At 49.9% G+C, this 18,768-nt stretch overlaps 2 protein-coding genes across 12 annotated transcripts in view; one reads left to right on the forward strand and one right to left on the reverse strand.

The window, feature by feature from the left end:
* LOC140429750 (adhesion G protein-coupled receptor L3-like) overlaps positions 1–18,768 on the reverse strand; it is a 1,506,492-nt gene that overhangs the window by 295,101 nt on the left and 1,192,623 nt on the right. For all 9 annotated transcript variants that reach the window (XM_072517114.1, XM_072517117.1, XM_072517116.1 and 6 more), the window contains exons 7-8: positions 10,357–10,644; positions 7,302–7,405 (exon numbers count right to left, since the gene is read on the reverse strand). In XM_072517114.1, coding sequence (XP_072373215.1) covers positions 7,302–7,405; positions 10,357–10,644 — 392 coding nt within the window. The remainder of the gene's footprint in view (positions 1–7,301; positions 7,406–10,356; positions 10,645–18,768) is intronic.
* Positions 1,749–18,768, forward strand: part of LOC140429752 (uncharacterized) — a 191,063-nt gene continuing 174,043 nt past the window's right edge. For 2 of the 3 annotated variants that reach the window (XR_011949182.1, XR_011949183.1), the window contains exon 1: positions 1,749–1,860. Coding sequence is in view for 1 of the 3 variants with exons in the window: in XM_072517124.1 (XP_072373225.1) it covers positions 1,856–1,860 (5 nt within the window). In the remaining 2 variants the exon portion in view is untranslated. The remainder of the gene's footprint in view (positions 1,861–18,768) is intronic. The other variant, XM_072517124.1, reaches the window with a different exon arrangement.

An 18,768-nucleotide genomic window follows, 5' to 3' on the forward strand; every position in this document is an offset into this window, starting at 1 on the left:
TCTCCCCGTGCGTGTGTGTGGGTTTCCTCCAGGTGCTCCGGTTTCCTCCCACAGTCTAAAGGTGTGCAGGTTAGGCGGATTGGCCATGATCAATGCATATTTAAGAGTGCTCCTTTGGAGGTTCGATGCAGACTCGATGAGCCAAAAGGCCTCCTCTGTGCTATTGGGATTCTCTGGCATATTATAGGTAAGGAACGGTGATGATCACAAGAGGGAAAATTGTGCAGATGGAAATTCACACTTGTAAAAACATCCCTCTTCTTTGAGGATGTAATGACCTTTTCGTTTTTACATGTTTATAGTTGATACTCGTGTGCATATGATGAATATTACCGCTTGAGTTGCTTGCTTTCTTTAAATTCACATATGCACCATTTGATTCTTGTCCAAACAAGGTTACATGCACTTTTATTACGTGTCAGTCTGAGGAAATGGAGATGAGCTTTACAGATTTGGGGCGAAATTCTCCGGTATCGGCGCGATGTCCGCCGACCGGCGCCAAAAGCGGCGCAAATCAGTCGGGCATCGCGCCGCCCCAAAGGTGCGGAATCCTCCGCCCCCTGAGCGGCCGAGCCCTAACCTTGAGGGGCTAGGCCCGCTCCGGACTGATTTCCGCCCCGCCAGCTGGCGGAAGTGCCCCGCCAGCTGGCGCGGAAATGACATTGCCGGGCGGCGCATGCGCGGGAGCGTTAGCGGCCGCTCACGGCATCCCCGCGCATGCGCTGTGGAGGGAGTCTCTTCAGCCTCCGCCATGGTGGAGACCGTGGCGAAGGCGGAAGGAAAAGAGTGCCCCCACGGCACAGGCCCGCCCGCAGATCGGTGGGCCCCGATCGCGGGCCAGGCCACCGTGGGGGCACCCCCGGGGCCAGACCGCCCCGCAGGACTCCGGAGCCCGCCCGCGCCGCCTTGTCCCGCCGGTAAGGTAGGTGGTTTAATCCACGCCGGCGCGACAGGCATTCGAGCAGCGGGACTTCGGCCTATCCGGGCCAGAGAATTGCGGGGGGGGGGGAGCACCTGCCAACCGGTGCGGCGCGATTCCCACCCCGCCGAATCTCCGGTGCCGGAGAATTCAGCAACCGGCGGGGGCGGGATTCACGCCAGCCCCCGGCGATTCTCCAACCCGGCAGGGGGTCGGAGAATCTCGCCCATGATCTTTCTGGAAAGAAGTAAAACTGGCAAAGTTAGCATTCACTGCCCATCCCTGTGCAACTGGGTGATTTGTTGGCTGATTTCAGAGGGCAATTAAGAGTCAAGACATTTCTGTAGGTCTTGAGTGATGCAAAAGGCTAAAATGGGCAAGGAAAGCAGATTTCCTTCACTGAAGGACATGTCTTTTTCTGACAATCCAATAGTTTCATATTCAACTATTAAAGATTCCCTAAACTACCCTGGTTGCATATGAGCATACATCTTTAGATCATTAGTCAAGGCCTCTGGATTACTCGTCAATAAGAAACCAGCTATGCAACTATGGCCACAAATGTACAACCAGACCCAGCCCATGTATGTGTGAAACTCGCGAAGCCTGTCGGAATTTGCCTTTTTCAGCCGCTACTCCACAGGACAGTAAGTTGGATTTCATAACAAGTTTATCACTATATTACTATTGCCACAATTATAAAACATATTTTGATTTTGTTTGCTTGCATGTGACCATGAACACAAAAGGTTTTTAAATTGTTTTTAAATATTCAAATGTTGTATACGTCTGGTTTCAATTAAATAACTTGTCTGTATACTTTTCATAGAATGCCCGAGGTGCTTGAGTGCTAATTAAATACTTTTGCAGAGAGTCACTGCTGGTATAGGGAAATCGGGTGGCTGATTTGCAGCAAGCAAGATCCCACAAAGAACAATGAGGTAACTGGCCAGATAATCTTTTCAGTCATGCTGGTTGACGGATAAAAATTTGTCAGGACACCTTCATTGTTTTTCTTCAGATAGGTCTGTGGAATTTTATACACCCACTTGAATAGGCAGCACTCCCTCAGGACTGCATTGCAGTGTCAGCCTACATTATATGCTCAGGTTTCTGGAATGGGATTTGAACTCACAAACACCATTTATTTTGAAATTAAAAATTGTGATTGTTCCTTCAAGGCCTATAAAAAAAAGTTGCTTTTTGAATGCATTCTTAACCATAAAATCAGCAAACTCCAGCAATCACAGATCGAGAAATCTTGACAATTTTAGGTACTAGTCAAGGAAAACTTAGCTGAAATTACTCAATTTATAAGAGCTGAAGTGGACCATTGCCCGAAAAAAATACAGAACACCCTGGAACAGAAATATTATACATTATCATGGCTTTAACATAGCATGGCAAACAGAAGTTGATCACCATCCCAACTCAGTCTACAGCCTGACTAATTTATCCAGATTTCAGGGAATCCTTCGTCATTTTGATCTAATGAGCAAACAAACTGAACTGACACAAATTGTATCACATTTTCACAAAAGCATGTTTGCAAAAAAACAAAAACAAAAAAACAACTCCAAACTAAGAACTTCATGGTGAAAAGTCCCATCTGGTCTTCATTTTCTAATAAAAATCAATTTACAGCACCACTGCACATTACTAATGTGGATTCAAGACACAACAGATACTTTAATTTCACCACATTTTTATCTGTGAAAAACTGTATCCCACATTTTAATGCCTTTTTAACGCTGATGAATGTTTATGACACATTAACATTTTGAAAAACAGCTGATGAAGAACGGAATGCATTCAAATCTCCACAAAATGAAGTGCTTTTGGTACAGCTCATTAAATTTCTATAGACTTCAGTAAACCGTGACCAGTATTTAAAGGGACTATGCATTTGAACGAAACAACGGGCTCACAATTATGATTCTCCATTAAAACTATGGAAGCAACGTGGCCAATATTAAAGAATGACCCTTGCCATGTAAAAATATGCATTTAGAACTGTGTACTGAAACAAAAATAGAAAATTCTGGAAATACATTGCAGATCTGGCAGCATCCGTGGAGAGAGAAAATGTTCCAGGTGATGGTCTGAACTGGGTTGCCAGACTTTGCATATTTCCAGCATTTTCTGTTTTTATTTTTTATTTCCACAATTAATACTCTTGTAGAATTTAACGAGTGTTATTTTGAAAAATGGAGAGCAAGCTGTTGGCCCAACCCCAAAATTTTTCACAACCTTTGATATAATTTACTTTCAACAGTTTTCATTTAAACTCATCTGCAATCATTTTACCATAATTTGACATCAATTGTTCTCTATTGCTATAATTTTGGCATTATTCAATATCACGTGCACTCAGGAGAATCATCTGGGTTTCAGTCTGGTTCATTTTCTTTGACTTCCCCTTTGCAACTGATAATCTCGGTTTACTAGAAATTGGAGGGTCAGTGGCTGGGCAAGAGATGCTGGAGGGAGGGGGGAAGAGAGTGGGAGGGGGGAAGAGAGTGGCTGGGAGGAGGGTGGCTGGGGGAGGGGGAGGGTGGTTGGGGGAAGGGGGAGGGTGGCTGGGGGGAGCGGGAGGGATGTTAGAGGGAGGGAGCTGGAGGAGGGGGGAGAGAGGCTCAAGGGGTGTTAGACTGAGGGGCTGGAAGAAGGGGAGGGAGGCTGAAGGGAGGAGGTGGGAGCCTGAAGGGAGGCTGGAGAGAGGAGGAGGGGTGTTAGAAGGTGGGGGCCTGGAGGGAAGAGGAGGAGGGCTGGAGGGAAGACAAGGAGGCTGGAGCGTGGGGGAGGGAGGTTGGTAGGAAGGGGGCTGGAAGGTAGGGGAGTGGAGCTGGAGCGGGGATTGGGGGGAGGAAGGCTGGAGGATCGCTGGAGGGAGGGGTTGGGAGGCTGTAGAGAGAGGGAGGGAGACTGGAGGAAGGCCAGGAGGTAAGAGTGGCTGCAACTTGAATTGCTGCCACCCTTGGACAACTGGCACTATCAAGCTACGTCCCAGCACCCTGGACCTGCGGCCACTGTCATCCTTGACCCTCCACCTATAAACCTTCAACTCCCTCCATTACACTGGAGTCTCCCAGCCACCCCATTTACCTGCCCTCAATCACCCTCCATCTCCCCTCTTATCATGATTGAGCGGCACTCATCAAAGATTGACCATTTCGTGAAGGGTAGGTCGTGCCTCACAAACCTTATTGAGTTATTTGAGAAGGTGACCAAACAGGTGTATGAGGGTAAAGCAGTTGATGTGGTGTATATGGATTTCAGTAAAGCATTTGATAAGGTTCCCCACGGTAGGCTACTGCAGAAAATATGGAAGCATGGGATTCAGGGTGATTTAGCAGTTTGGATCAGAAATTGGCTAGCTGGAAGAAGACAAAGTGTGGTGGTTGATGGGAAGTGTTCAGACTGGAGTCCAGTTACTAGTGGTGTACCACAAGGATCTGTTTTGGGGCCACTGCTGTTTGTCATTTTTATAAATGACCTGGAGGAGTGCGTAGAAGGATGGGTGAGTAAATTTGCAGATAACACTAAAGTCGGTGGAGTTGTGGACAGTGCGGAAGGATGTTACAAGTTACAGAGGGACATAGATAAGCTGCAGGGCTGGGCTGAGAGGTGGCAAATGGTGACTTAAGAGGTGACTTAATTGAGGCATACAAGATGATCAGAGGATTGGATAGGGTGGACAGTGAGAGCCTTTTTCCTCGGATGGTGATGTCTAGCACGAGGGGACATAGCTTTAAATTGAGGGGAGATAGATACAAGACAGACGTCAGAGGTAGGTTCTTTACTCAGAGAGTAGTAAGGGTGTGGAATGCCCTGCCTGCAACAGTAGTGGACTCGCCAACACTAAGGGTATTCAAATGGTCATTGGATAGACATGCGGACGATAAGGGAATAGTGTAGATGGGCTTTAGAGTGGTTTCACAGGTCGGTGCAACATCGAGGGCTGAAGGGCCTGTACTGCGCTGTAATGTTCTATGTTCTATCTGTCACCGATGTCACTCTTTCTATCCCCCATGGCCATTCTTCGTGGTGCCATGACCTCCCTGGACAGCTGCCATCATCCCTTCCACAGACAGCCGTACACTGACCTCCCTGGGCAGCCATCATCTAGGCTCAATGCACAAGCTCAGGCACCTCTCCACCGGTCCAACAAAGTTCCCCATACAAGAGAAGCAACAGCCCATAATCTGAGTAGGGATGTAGCATTGTCTGCAGCTTTCATTTTACACCTTCCCAATGAAGAATGTGAGTGTGTGATGGAGCAATTCACCACCAATCTGCTCTTTATTCAGACTATGGGCAGCTCGTTCTCTTGGATGGGGAGCTTTGTTGGACACGGGGAGAGGAGTCTCAGCTCGTGCACTGAGCCCAGGCTGTTCAGGGAGGTCAGGGTACGACTTTCCGAAGGGTGACAGACAGTTGATGACAGAAGGGTTATGATGAGTAGCGGAAAGGTCACAGAAGGCAGGACTCAGGTGATGGATGGAAGGATGAGGGTGATAGAAGGAAATTTAAAGAAAATTGTGAGAGGGTGCAGGGCGATTGTGGCAGGCGGGCAGGGGTTGGCAGCAATTCAAGTTCGAAATCTTCCTCATGGCATACAAACTGAGCGGTGTCAGCGCCTTCCTACCTGCTCACATCGCACAACTGTCTGAGCCCCTAGCTCAGCTGATGCATAGCTGATTGGCTAGCTAATGCTTCATTGCGCATGACCAAGCACCCGCTTTCAAGTGGAAGTCCCACTCACATATAGTTCCACGGTCGGTACACTCACCACTGTAACAACATTCCACCCTGTGGGCTGGAACAAGAAGGGGAGAAACGTATGCCAGTGAAGAAGAAAAAAGGGAAACTGAATGGAAATGCTGGCTGTCCAACGGAAGCGCTGCGCGACCGGTAGATGCCGGCTGAAGCCTCCTTGGGGCTTCCTGGCAGCCAATATGCCTTGAGAGATCTAACCAGGATCTCGCAAGGCATCGCAATCGGGATCTCGCTCACAATAGGCATGACTAGGCCGCACTCGCCCCGGCCGCGATCCGTTCAGGATTGCTTCCACATAAACATGGACCAGACGGAACAGCACCCAGGGTGGGGGGGGGGGGGGGGGGGGAGGTGGGGGGTGTCCCAGGACTTCGGAGGTCCCTGGGTGGTCAGTAACAGTGCAGAGTTGTCCTCTGGCCTTCCCCCCAATGTGGGCACCTGGGGGGGGATAATGCCCATATGTGTGGGGGTGACACTGCCCATGGGTGGGGTGGACCCACAAGCTCCGTTAGAGATCGGGCACCCTTACAAAATAGTGGGCTGACCTCTGAAGAGCCGGTGTGGGCAGCAGGTTCAGCTCCCCAGTGATGAAAATAATTCTAAGTCTGGGCTAAACTGGTGAGAAACGCCCCAGGGCCCAAAGAAATGACGAAGTCTGATTAGAAAGCGCTGCGGATCTCGCTGGCCGAGCAAGCGGGAAACACCTAGCAAAACCCACCACAATGACGTAGAGGTCACGATCGAATGACCACTTTGCGGCTGAAAAGCCGCGCGCTGCGGTGCAACGTGACCGATTGAAGCTGGGAGACCCCTGTTCCGCGATCTGCCCGGCTCGCAACACCTCGCAAGATCTAATGCAATCTTGCGAGACGTTGTGACGTGACTCCCGCTCATTGTGGGCGGGATCACATTTTGGGAAATCTGCATATTAGTGCGAGATAGCTAGTCTCAATCTAATATACAGTTTCCTGAACACCTGAGGCGTTGGGATTTATCCCCTGCGCCTTGGAGACCTCGGGCGAGCGCACCCAGGAGTTCTGGAAAGCGGATGCAGAAAATGGGGGCTATGTGTCGCCTCGGCCCAAGAGATGTTTGATGGCAGTGTTTTTTTGGTGCTGCCTGCGGCAGGAAATATATGGCTCAACGTGCACGCTTTGAGAATTTGTTCCCATTTAGTTAAATCGCATCCAGAAACCTTTCCTTAAGGTCTTGCCCTATATTATCCTTTCACTGCTTTCCCTTGGTTTTCACCCAAAGGATCATAATAATAATAAATCTTTATTGTCACAAGTAGACTTACATTAACACTGCAATGAAGTTACTGTGAAAAGCCCCTAGTTGCCACATTCCAGCACCTGTTCAGGTACACGGAGGGAGAATTCAGAATTTTCAGCTGGTACAGGAATTGAACCCGCGCTGCTGGCCTTGTTCTGCATCACAAACCAGCTGTCTAGCCCACTGAGCTATCCAGGATATACGACTCCACCCAAATTGAACAGAGTTGCAAAGAAGACAATTCAATTTAAGAAACAGTGGCTTATTGACAATAGATTTTGCATGAATTCAAATTGTAGAAATAATCAGTTTAAAGATGGGGACTTACTTTCTTAGACAGCAAGTTTATCCACGGAGAGCTGCAGTTACTCAGATCTGGACCCAATGGATCCCAGAATCCTTCAGGTGACAAGCATGTATAAGTGGCTACACCTGTAGATATTGAAAAAATGTCAAGTCTATAATAGTAAATAGGGGCAATAATTCCTTCATTTGCCAATTTTTCAGGTGCTTCTTTTGTCATATATTCCAACTCATCAAAGAGGGATAATGCAGCCAGCAGGGCAGTTGGTTTCACTCACAGAACTAGGGAAAATACCTCCAGAGTATAGGCAGACTTCACTGGAGCAAACCTCATCTGCTGGGTGACTATGATTATTAACCTTAGAAAACTTAACATCCACGAGCAATGCAGTATTTATATCAGTTCCTACTATAGCTCTTGAAATCAATGGGATGGAAGTCTGTCAAGTTCAATAACAGGCTGGTGCCAGATGACCACCCAAGTAGAAAAATTGAAAATCATTCCCCCTCATCACCGGACTTATTTTGCTGATGAACGTTAGTAATTTGGAGACTGGTTGAAGCACGTCACAGAATATTCATCAGTATCTGGTCTTTGGTATCTTGCTTTAAAATGTTATGGGCTATAAGGAAAGATTAGGGAAATGGGATGTCCTTTTGTAGCTCTGATGACCAGCTGATGTTGGTAACGGCCCAATGGGCTGATGTCCTCCCCCATTAGCATTTGACAAAAAATTACTGAAGTCAGAATCGATTTCAAATAAATATACTGCATGATACTACACTTTTAAAAGCTCAGAACTTGAGTGAAATCAGGTTGTGCACCAAGTGACCCAAGATACTCAAAAGTGTCAAAATCACCCTTTCTTACAGTGGCACAGTGGTTTGTATTGCTGCCCAACAGCGCCAGGGACCTGGGTTCGATTCTGACTTTGGGTGACTGTGTGGAGTTTGCACTTTCTCCACCTTGTAAGCATGGGTTTGCTCCGGGTGCTTTGGTTTCCTCCCACAGTCCACAGGTGCGCAGGTTAGGTGGATCGGCCATGATCAATGCATGGGGTTAGGGAAAGGGCGAGGGAATGGACCTAGGAAGGAAGGTCTTTCATGGGGTTGGTGCAGACTCAATGGGCAGGATGGCCTCCGACTGTGTTGTAGGGAATCTATGTATTCAATGGGTTACATTATTTACAATCGAGAAAGTTACATCCTCCTCAATCAATCATTCAAAACTAAGTTATATTGGAGAGTGGCGAATGTCGTGCCCCTGTTCAAAAAAGGGACTAGGGATAACCCTGGGAATTACAGGCCAGTTAGTCTTACTTCGGTGGTAGGCAAAGTAATGGAAAGGGCACTGAAGGATAGGATTTCTGAGCACCTGGAAAGACACTGCTTGATTAGGGATAGTCAGCACGGATTTGTGAGGGGTAGGTCTTGCCTGACAAGTCTTATTGAATTCTTTGAGGAGGTGACAAAGCATGTGGATGAAGGTAAAGCAGTGGATGTAGCGTACATGGATTTTAGTAAGGCATTTGATAAGGTTCCCCATGGTAGGCTTCTGCAGAAAGTAAGGAGGCATGGGATAGTGGGAAATTTGGCCAGTTGGATAACGAACTGGCTAACCGATAGAAGTCAGAGAGTGGTGGTGGATGGCAAATATTCAGCCAGGATCCCAGTTACCAGTGGAGTACCGCAGGGATCAGTTCTGGGTCCTCTGCTGTTTGTGATTTTCATTAATGACTTGGATGAGGGAGTTGAAGGGTGGGTCAGTAAATTTGCAGACGATACGACGATTGGTGGAGTTGTGAATAGTAAGGAGGGCTGTTGTCGGCTGCAAAGAGACATAGATAGGATGCAGAGCTGGGCTGAGAAGTGGCAGATGGAGTTTAACCCTGAAAAGTGTGAGGTTGTCCATTTTGGAAGGACATATATGAATGCGGAATGCGTTAACGGTAGAGTTCTTGGCAATGTGGAGGAGCAGAGAGATCTTGGGGTCTATGTTCATACATCTTTGAAAGTTGCCACTCAAGTGGATAGAGCTGTGAAGAAGGCCTATGGTGTGCTCGCATTCATTAACAGAGGGATTGAATTTAAGAGCCGTGAGGTGATGATGCAGCTGTACAAAACTTTGGTAAGGCCACATTTGGAGTACAGTGTGCAGTTCTGGTCGCCTCATTTTAGGAAGGATGTGGAAGCTTTGGAAAAGGTGCAAAGAAGATTTACCAGGATGTTGCCTGGAATGGAGAGTAGGTTTTACGAGGAAATGTTGAGGGTGCTAGGCCTTTTCTCATTAGAACGGAGAAGGACGAGGGGCGACTTGATAGAGGTTTATAAGATGATCAGGGGAATAGATAGAGTAGACAGTCAGAGACTTTTTCCCCGGGTGGATCAAACCATTACAAGGGGACATAAATTTAAGGTGAAAGATGGAAGATATAGGAGGGATATCAGAGGTAGGTTCTTTACCCAGAGAGTAGTGGGGGCATGGAATGCACTGCCTGTGGAAGTAGTTGAGTCGGAAACATTAGGGACCTTCAAGCAGCTATTGGATAGGTACATGGATGACGGTAAAATGATATAGTGTAGATTTATTTGTTCTTAAGGGCAGCACGGTAGCATTGTGGATAGCACAATTGCTTCACAGCTCCAGGGTCCCAGGTTCGATTCCGGCTTGGGTCACTGTCTGTGCGGAGTCTGCACGTCCTCCCCGTGTCTGCGTGAGTTTCCTCCGGGTGCTCCGGTTTCCTCCCACAGTCCAAAGATGTGCAGGTTAGGTGGATTGGCCATGATAAATTGCCCTTAGTGTCCAAAATTGCCCTTGGTGTTGGGTGGAGGTGTTGGGTTTGGGTGGGGTGCTCTTTCCGGGAGCCGGTGCAGACTCGGGGGGCCGAATGGCCTCCTTCTGCACTGTGGATTCAATGATAATCTATGATTAATCTAGGACAAAGGTTCGGCACAACATCGTGGGCCGAAGGGCCTGTTCTGTGCTGTATTTTCTATGTTCTATGTTTTATATAAACTAAGTTTCAGCAAAGAAAATAAAAATCACTGGTCAACTTAAAATTCAGCAGAAATGTTCTTACCTATTGTTCCCAGAGGACAAGGTCTTCTAGCCACCTCGCCTGGTTGAGTTCTGGGCCAAGGTATGTCCCGTTTGTCTGTCGCTTCACAGCATTCTGCTCCCTCAGCAGGGAGCTGTGATGCTATTGGTGTCTTTGCAGTAGTTCCATGAATTAATGGAGGATCCGGTGCTGGGGTTGTTGTGGTCTTGACACTTCTTCCCGAAGCCATTGTCGTTGTGGCTATGGTAGTGGTCATTTCAACACTGGGGATTTTTGAAGCTTCCATGACAAATGATGAAGATGTTGATTCTGAAACAAGGTTCCAAGATTACGGTTATTCATCAGAGAACCAATATAAAAGCACGCATTTCCAGAACCACTGGTTTTATGATGACTAAATAAGACAATTTTAAATTTATTTTATGGTGAACTCTTATCCTGAGTGTAAGGATCCCATCTGCGATTCAATCCATTGATATTTAGATCTACTTGTTTAGAATAAATGGAATTTATTTTCATAGTGAGAGTATAGCAGCTTTCACATATTGAAATCTTTAAATGCACTTCACAGGTGAGATTGCAAAGAAAATTTGTCTCCAAGCCACAAAAAGAATGTTCGGTCAAATAACCAAAAGATTGGTCAATGACATAGGTTTTAAAGAGTGTCATAAAGAAGGAAAGAGAGATAGAGAGTCTGAGGGAGGGGTACTCCAGAGCTTGGGACCTTGGTATCTGAAGGTACGGTTGTCAACGGTGGAGTAATTAAAACAAAGGGTACAAAAAAGGCCAGAATTCGAGGACCGCAGGGAGCTTGACGGTTTGAAGGGTGAGCAGGGGGAGGGGGGTGTTTACAGAATTAGGGAGCAAGACCAATGGAGGAATTTGAAAACAAAGATGAGAATTTTTAAATCAAGGCATTGTGAAGCTTCAGCCAACATAGGCCAGTCAATGGCACTTGGAGCCAACACAGGCCAGTCAATGGCACTTGGTGCCAACGCAGGCCAGTCAATGGCACTTGGTGCCAACGCAGGCCAGTCAATGGGACTTGGTGCCAATGCAGGCCAGTCAATGGGACTTTGCGCCAATGCAGGCCAGTTAATGGCACTTGGTGCCAATGCAGGCCAGTCAATGGCACTTGGTGCCAATGCAGGCCAGTCAATGGGACTTGGTGCCAACGCAGGCCAGTCAATGGGACTTGGTGCCAATGCAGGCCAGTCATGAGACGTGGTGCCAACACAGGCCAGTCAATGGGACATGCTGCCAACACAGGCCAGTCAATGGGACTTGCTGCCAACACAGACCAGTCAATGGGACTTGCTGCCAACACAGGCCAGTCAATGGGACTTGCTGCCAACACAGGCCAATATTGGGACTTGGTGCCAACACAGGCCAGTCAATGGGACTTGGTGCAAACGCAGGCCAGTCAATGGGACTTGGTGCCAACGCAGGCCAGTCAATGGGACTTGGTGTCATTGCAGGCCAGTCAATGGGACTTGTTGCCAACACAGGCCAGTCAATGGGACTTGGTGCCAACGCAGGCCAGTCAATGTGACTTGGTGCCAACACAGGCCAGTCAATGGGACTTGGTGACAACACAGGCCAGTCAATGGGACTTGGTGCCAACACAGGCCAGTCAATGGGACTTGGTGCCAACACAGGCCAGTCAATGGGACTTGCTGCCAACACAGGCCAGTCAATGGGACTTGCTGCCAACACAGGCCAGTCAATGGGACTTGCTGCCAACACAGGCCAGTCAATGGGACTTGGTGCCAACACAGGCCAATATTGGGACTTGGTGCCAACACAGGCCAGTCAATGACACTTGGAGCCAACACAGGCCAGTCAATGGGACTTGGAGCCAACACAGGCCAGTCAATGGGACTTGGAGCCAACACAGGCCAGTCAATGGGACTTGGTGCCAACACAGGCCAGTCAATGGGACTTGGTGCCAAGACAGGCCAGTCAATGGGACTTGGTGCCAACACAGGCCAGTCAATGGGACTTGGTGCCAACACAGGCCAGTCAATGGGACTTGGTGCCAACACAGGCCAGTCAATGGGACTTGGTGCCAACACAGGCCAGTCAATGGGACTTGGTGCCAACGCAGGCGAGTCAGTGGGACTTGGTGCCAATGCAGGACAGTCAGTGGGACTTGGTGCCAATGCAGGCCAGTCAATGGGGCTTGGTGCCAATGCAGGACAGTCGATGGGGCTTGGTGCCAATGCAGGCCAGTCGATGAGACTTGGTGCCAATGCAGGACAGTCGATGGGGCTTGGTGCCAATGCAGGCCAATCAATGAGACTTGGTGCCAATTCTGGCCAGTCAATGGGACTTGGTGCCAACACAGGCCAGTCAATGGGACTTGGTGTCAACACAGGCCAGTCAATGGGACTTGGTGCCAACACAGGCCAGTCAATGGGACTTGGTGCCAACACAGACCAGTCAATGAGACGTGGTGCCAACACAGGCCAGTCATGAGACGTGGTGCCAACACAGGCCCGTCAATGGGATTTGGTGCCAACACAGGCCACTCAATGGGACTTGCTGCCAACACAGGCTAGTCAATGGGGCTTGCTGCCAACACAGGCCAGTCAATGGGACTTGCTGCCAACACAGGCCAGTCAATGGGACTTGGTGCCAACACAGGCCAGTTAATGGGAATTGGTGCCAAGACAGGCCAGTCAATGGGACTTGGTGCCAACACAGGTCAGTCAATGGGACTTGGTGCCAACACAGGCCAGTCAATGGGACTTGGTGCCAACACAGGCCAGTCAATGGGACTTGGTGCCAACACAGGCCAGTCAATGGGACTTGGTGCCAACACAGGCCAGTCAATGGGACTTGCTGCCAACACAGGCTAGTCAATGGGGCTTGCTGCCAACACAGGCCAGTCAATGGGACTTGCTGCCAACACAGGCCAGTCAATGGGACTTGGTGCCAACACAGGCCAGTTAATGGGAATTGGTGCCAAGACAGGCCAGTCAATGGGACTTGGTGCCAACACAGGTCAGTCAATGGGACTTGGTGCCAACACAGGCCAGTCAATGGGACTTGGTGCCAACACAGGCCAGTCAATGGGACTTGGTGCCAACACAGGCCAGTCAATGGGACTTGGTGCCAACACAGGCCAGTCAATGGGACTTGGTGCCAACACAGGCCAGTCAATGGGACTTGGTGCCAACACAGGCCAGTCAATGAGACTTGGTGCCAATGCACGCCAATCAATGGGACTTGGTGCCAATACAGGCCAGTCAATGGGACTTGGTGCCAACACAGGCCAGGCATGAGACTTGGTGCCAACACAGGCCAGTCATGAGACTTGGTGCCAACACAGGCCAGTCAATGGGACTTGTTGCCAACTCAGGCCAGTCATGAGACTTGGTGCCAACACAGGCCAGTCAATGGGACTTGGTGCCAACTCAGGCCAGTCAATGGCACTTGGTGCCAACGCAGGCCAGTCAATGGGACTTGGTGCCAATGCAGGCCAGTCAATGGGACTTTGCGCCAATGCAGGCCAGTTAATGGCACTTGGTGCCAATGCAGGCCAGTCAATGGCACTTGGTGCCAATGCAGGCCAGTCAATGGGACTTGGTGCCAACGCAGGCCAGTCAATGGGACTTGGTGCCAATGCAGGCCAGTCATGAGACGTGGTGCCAACACAGGCCAGTCAATGGGACATGCTGCCAACACAGGCCAGTCAATGGGACTTGCTGCCAACACAGGCCAGTCAATGGGACTTGCTGCCAACACAGGCCAGTCAATGGGACTTGCTGCCAACACAGGCCAGTCAATGGGACATGCTGCCAACACAGGCCAGTCAATGGGACTTGCTGCCAACACAGGCCAGTCAATGGGACTTGCTGCCAACACAGGCCAGTCAATGGGACATGCTGCCAACACAGGCCAGTCAATGGGACTTGGTGCAAACGCAGGCCAGTCAATGGGACTTGGTGCCAACGCAGGCCAGTCAATGGGACTTGGTGTCATTGCAGGCCAGTCAATGGGACTTGTTGCCAACACAGGCCAGTCAATGGGACTTGGTGCCAACGCAGGCCAGTCAATGTGACTTGGTGCCAACACAGGCCAGTCAATGGGACTTGGTGCCAACACAGGCCAGTCAATGGGACTTGGTGCCAACACAGGCCAGTCAATGGGACTTGGTGCCAACACAGGCCAGTCAATGGGACTTGCTGCCAACACAGGCCAGTCAATGGGACTTGCTGCCAACACAGGCCAGTCAATGGGACTTGGTGCCAACACAGGCCAATATTGGGACTTGGTGCCAACACAGGCCAGTCAATGACACTTGGAGCCAACACAGGCCAGTCAATGGGACTTGGAGCCAACACAGGCCAGTCAATGGGACTTGGAGCCAACACAGGCCAGTCAATGGGACTTGGTGCCAACACAGGCCAGTCAATGGGACTTGGTGCCAAGACAGGCCAGTCAATGGGACTTGGTGCCAACACAGGCCAGTCAATGGGACTTGGTGCCAACACAGGCCAGTCAATGGGACTTGGTGCCAACACAGGCCAGTCAATGGGACTTGGTGCCAACACAGGCCAGGCATGAGACTTGGTGCCAACACAGGCCAGTCATGAGACTTGGTGCCAACACAGGCCAGTCAATGGGACTTGTTGCCAACTCAGGCCAGTCATGAGACTTGGTGCCAACACAGGCCAGTCAATGGGACTTGGTGCCAACTCAGGCCAGTCAATGGCACTTGGTGCCAACGCAGGCCAGTCAATGGGACTTGGTGCCAATGCAGGCCAGTCAATGGGACTTTGCGCCAATGCAGGCCAGTTAATGGCACTTGGTGCCAATGCAGGCCAGTCAATGGCACTTGGTGCCAATGCAGGCCAGTCAATGGGACTTGGTGCCAACGCAGGCCAGTCAATGGGACTTGGTGCCAATGCAGGCCAGTCATGAGACGTGGTGCCAACACAGGCCAGTCAATGGGACATGCTGCCAACACAGGCCAGTCAATGGGACTTGCTGCCAACACAGGCCAGTCAATGGGACTTGCTGCCAACACAGGCCAGTCAATGGGACTTGCTGCCAACACAGGCCAGTCAATGGGACATGCTGCCAACACAGGCCAGTCAATGGGACTTGCTGCCAACACAGGCCAGTCAATGGGACTTGCTGCCAACACAGGCCAGTCAATGGGACATGCTGCCAACACAGGCCAGTCAATGGGACTTGGTGCAAACGCAGGCCAGTCAATGGGACTTGGTGCCAACGCAGGCCAGTCAATGGGACTTGGTGTCATTGCAGGCCAGTCAATGGGACTTGTTGCCAACACAGGCCAGTCAATGGGACTTGGTGCCAACGCAGGCCAGTCAATGTGACTTGGTGCCAACACAGGCCAGTCAATGGGACTTGGTGCCAACACAGGCCAGTCAATGGGACTTGGTGCCAACACAGGCCAGTCAATGGGACTTGGTGCCAACACAGGCCAGTCAATGGGACTTGCTGCCAACACAGGCCAGTCAATGGGACTTGCTGCCAACACAGGCCAGTCAATGGGACTTGGTGCCAACGCAGGCCAATATTGGGACTTGGTGCCAACACAGGCCAGTCAATGACACTTGGAGCCAACACAGGCCAGTCAATGGGACTTGGAGCCAACACAGGCCAGTCAATGGGACTTGGAGCCAACACAGGCCAGTCAATGGGACTTGGTGCCAACACAGGCCAGTCAATGGGACTTGGTGCCAAGACAGGCCAGTCAATGGGACTTGGTGCCAACACAGGCCAGTCAATGGGACTTGGTGCCAACACAGGCCAGTCAATGGGACTTGGTGCCAACACAGGCCAGTCAATGGGACTTGGTGCCAACACAGGCCAGTCAATGGGACTTGGTGCCAACGCAGGCGAGTCAGTGGGACTTGGTGCCAATGCAGGACAGTCAGTGGGACTTGGTGCCAATGCAGGCCAGTCAATGGGACTTGGTGCCAATGCAGGACAGTCGATGGGGCTTGGTGCCAATGCAGGCCAGTCGATGAGACTTGGTGCCAATGCAGGACAGTCGATGGGGCTTGGTGCCAATGCAGGCCAGTCAATGAGACTTGGTGCCAATTCTGGCCAGTCAATGGGACTTGGTGCCAACACAGGCCAGTCAATGGGACTTGGTGTCAACACAGGCCAGTCAATGGGACTTGGTGCCAACACAGGCCAGTCAATGGGACTTGGTGCCAACACAGACCAGTCAATGAGACGTGGTGCCAACACAGGCCAGTCATGAGACGTGGTGCCAACACAGGCCCGTCAATGGGACTTGGTGCCAACACAGGCCACTCAATGGGACTTGCTGCCAACACAGGCCAGTCAATGGGACTTGGTGCCAACACAGGCCAGTTAATGGGAATTGGTGCCAAGACAGGCCAGTCAATGGGACTTGGTGCCAACACAGGTCAGTCAATGGGACTTGGTGCCAACACAGGCCAGTCAATGGGACTTGGTGCCAACACAGGCCAGTCAATGGGACTTGGTGCCAACACAGGCCAGTCAATGGGACTTGGTGCCAACACAGGCCAGTCAATGGGACTTGGTGCCAACACAGGCCAGTCAATGGGACTTGGTGCCAACACAGGCCAGTCAATGGGACTTGGTGCCAACACAGGCCAGTCAATGAGACTTGGTGCCAATGCACGCCAATCAATGGGACTTGGTGCCAATACAGGCCAGTCAATGGGACTTGGTGCCAACACAGGCCAGGCATGAGACTTGGTGCCAACACAGGCCAGTCATGTGACTTGGTGCCAACACAGGCCAGTCAATGGGACTTGTTGCCAACTCAGGCCAGTCATGAGACTTGGTGCCAACACAGGCCAGTCAATGGGACTTGGTGCCAACTCAGGCCAGTCAATGGGATTTGGTGCCAACTCAGGCCAGTCAATGGGATTTGGTGCCAACACAGGCCAGTCAATGGGACTTGGTGCCAACACAGGCCAGTCAATGGGATTTGGTGCCAACACAGGCCAGTCAATGGGACTTGGTGCCAACACAGGCCAGTCAATGGGACTTGGTGCCAACACAGACCAGTCAATGGGACTTGGTGCCAACACAGACCAGTCAATGGGACTTAGTGCAAGGTGAAAGTTGGGACACAAGCAGCAGAGTTTTTGATGATCACAAGTTTAGTTTTTTTCTCCAGGAAATGAGAAGGTTTTGGAGGGTGAAGTGTGAGGGCCAAAAGACCTTGGTGTTTTTTTTCCCTGGAACAAAGTCCCATGACAGCGATCCAGCAGCCTCTGTGACTGCCTCCATACTTATACCCAGTTCGGCTAGCCTGACTCCAGCTGACACCCGGTCCCAACAATAAACAATGCCTCGGCGGACACTTTCTCCCGAGGTCGGACGGCCAAGCTGGGAATTTCCCCGCTTCCCGCTACCCACCCCAAGGATGAAAATACAGGGCAAAGCCTCAATTAAGGTTTCCACTAAGTGCAATAGATAAAAGCAGCAGGTAAAACTACCATAATAATATAAAAACAAATTACTGCGGATGCTGGAATCTGAAACAAATCAGAAAATACTGGACAATCTCAGCAGGTCTGACAGTATCTGTGGAGAGAGAACAGAGCTAACGTTTCGAGTCTGGATGATTCTTTGTCAAAGTTAAGGTAAAACAACCAGGCAGGTTAGAAGATAGAATGCATGATTTAGATCAGCAAACACCAATAGTCCAAATTACATAAGCTTTTTCAAAAAGACAAAGTGGTCAGTTGCATTATTTTGGCAGGTCTCTTTGTAGATTAAGCACATTCTTAAAATTATTTCATGGGATTTGCATGCCGCTAGCTAGGCCAGCATTTATAGCCCATTCCTACATGCCCTGGATGAGGTGAGCTACCTTCCTGAACTGCTGCAGTCCATGTGGTGTGGGTACACCTACAGTGCTGTTAAGGAGAGAATTCCAGGGTTTTGACCCAGAGATAGCGAAGGAACGGCGATATATTTCCAAGTCAGGATATGATGTGGAGATGCCGGAGTTGGACTGGGGTGGGCACAGTAAAAAGTTTTACAACATCAGGTTAAAGTCCAACAGGTTTGTTTCAAATCACTAGCTTTCAGAGCACAGGTGAATCATCTGATGAAAGAGCTGCGCTCCGAAAGCTAGTGATAAGAAACAAACCTGTTGGGACTTTAACCTGGTTTTGAAAGACTTCTTACCAAGTCAGGATAGTAAGTGGTTTGGAGGGGAATTTGCAGGAACAACACCATCCTCAAGTTTCTCTCCATCTGCTGGCCCTGGTACTTTGAGTTGGTGGGGGTTGCGGATTTGGAAGGTGGTGTTAAAGGAGCCTTGGTACTTTGCTGCAGTACATTTTATAGATGCTGCCACTGCATGTTAGTGGTGGAGGGAGTGAATGTTGAATCTGTTTTGTGCTGGATGGTGTTGACTTTCTTGAGTGTTGTTGTAGTTGA

Source organism: Scyliorhinus torazame, chromosome 9 (genome assembly GCF_047496885.1).
Source record: "Scyliorhinus torazame isolate Kashiwa2021f chromosome 9, sScyTor2.1, whole genome shotgun sequence".
Taxonomy (NCBI): Eukaryota; Metazoa; Chordata; class Chondrichthyes; order Carcharhiniformes; family Scyliorhinidae; genus Scyliorhinus; species Scyliorhinus torazame.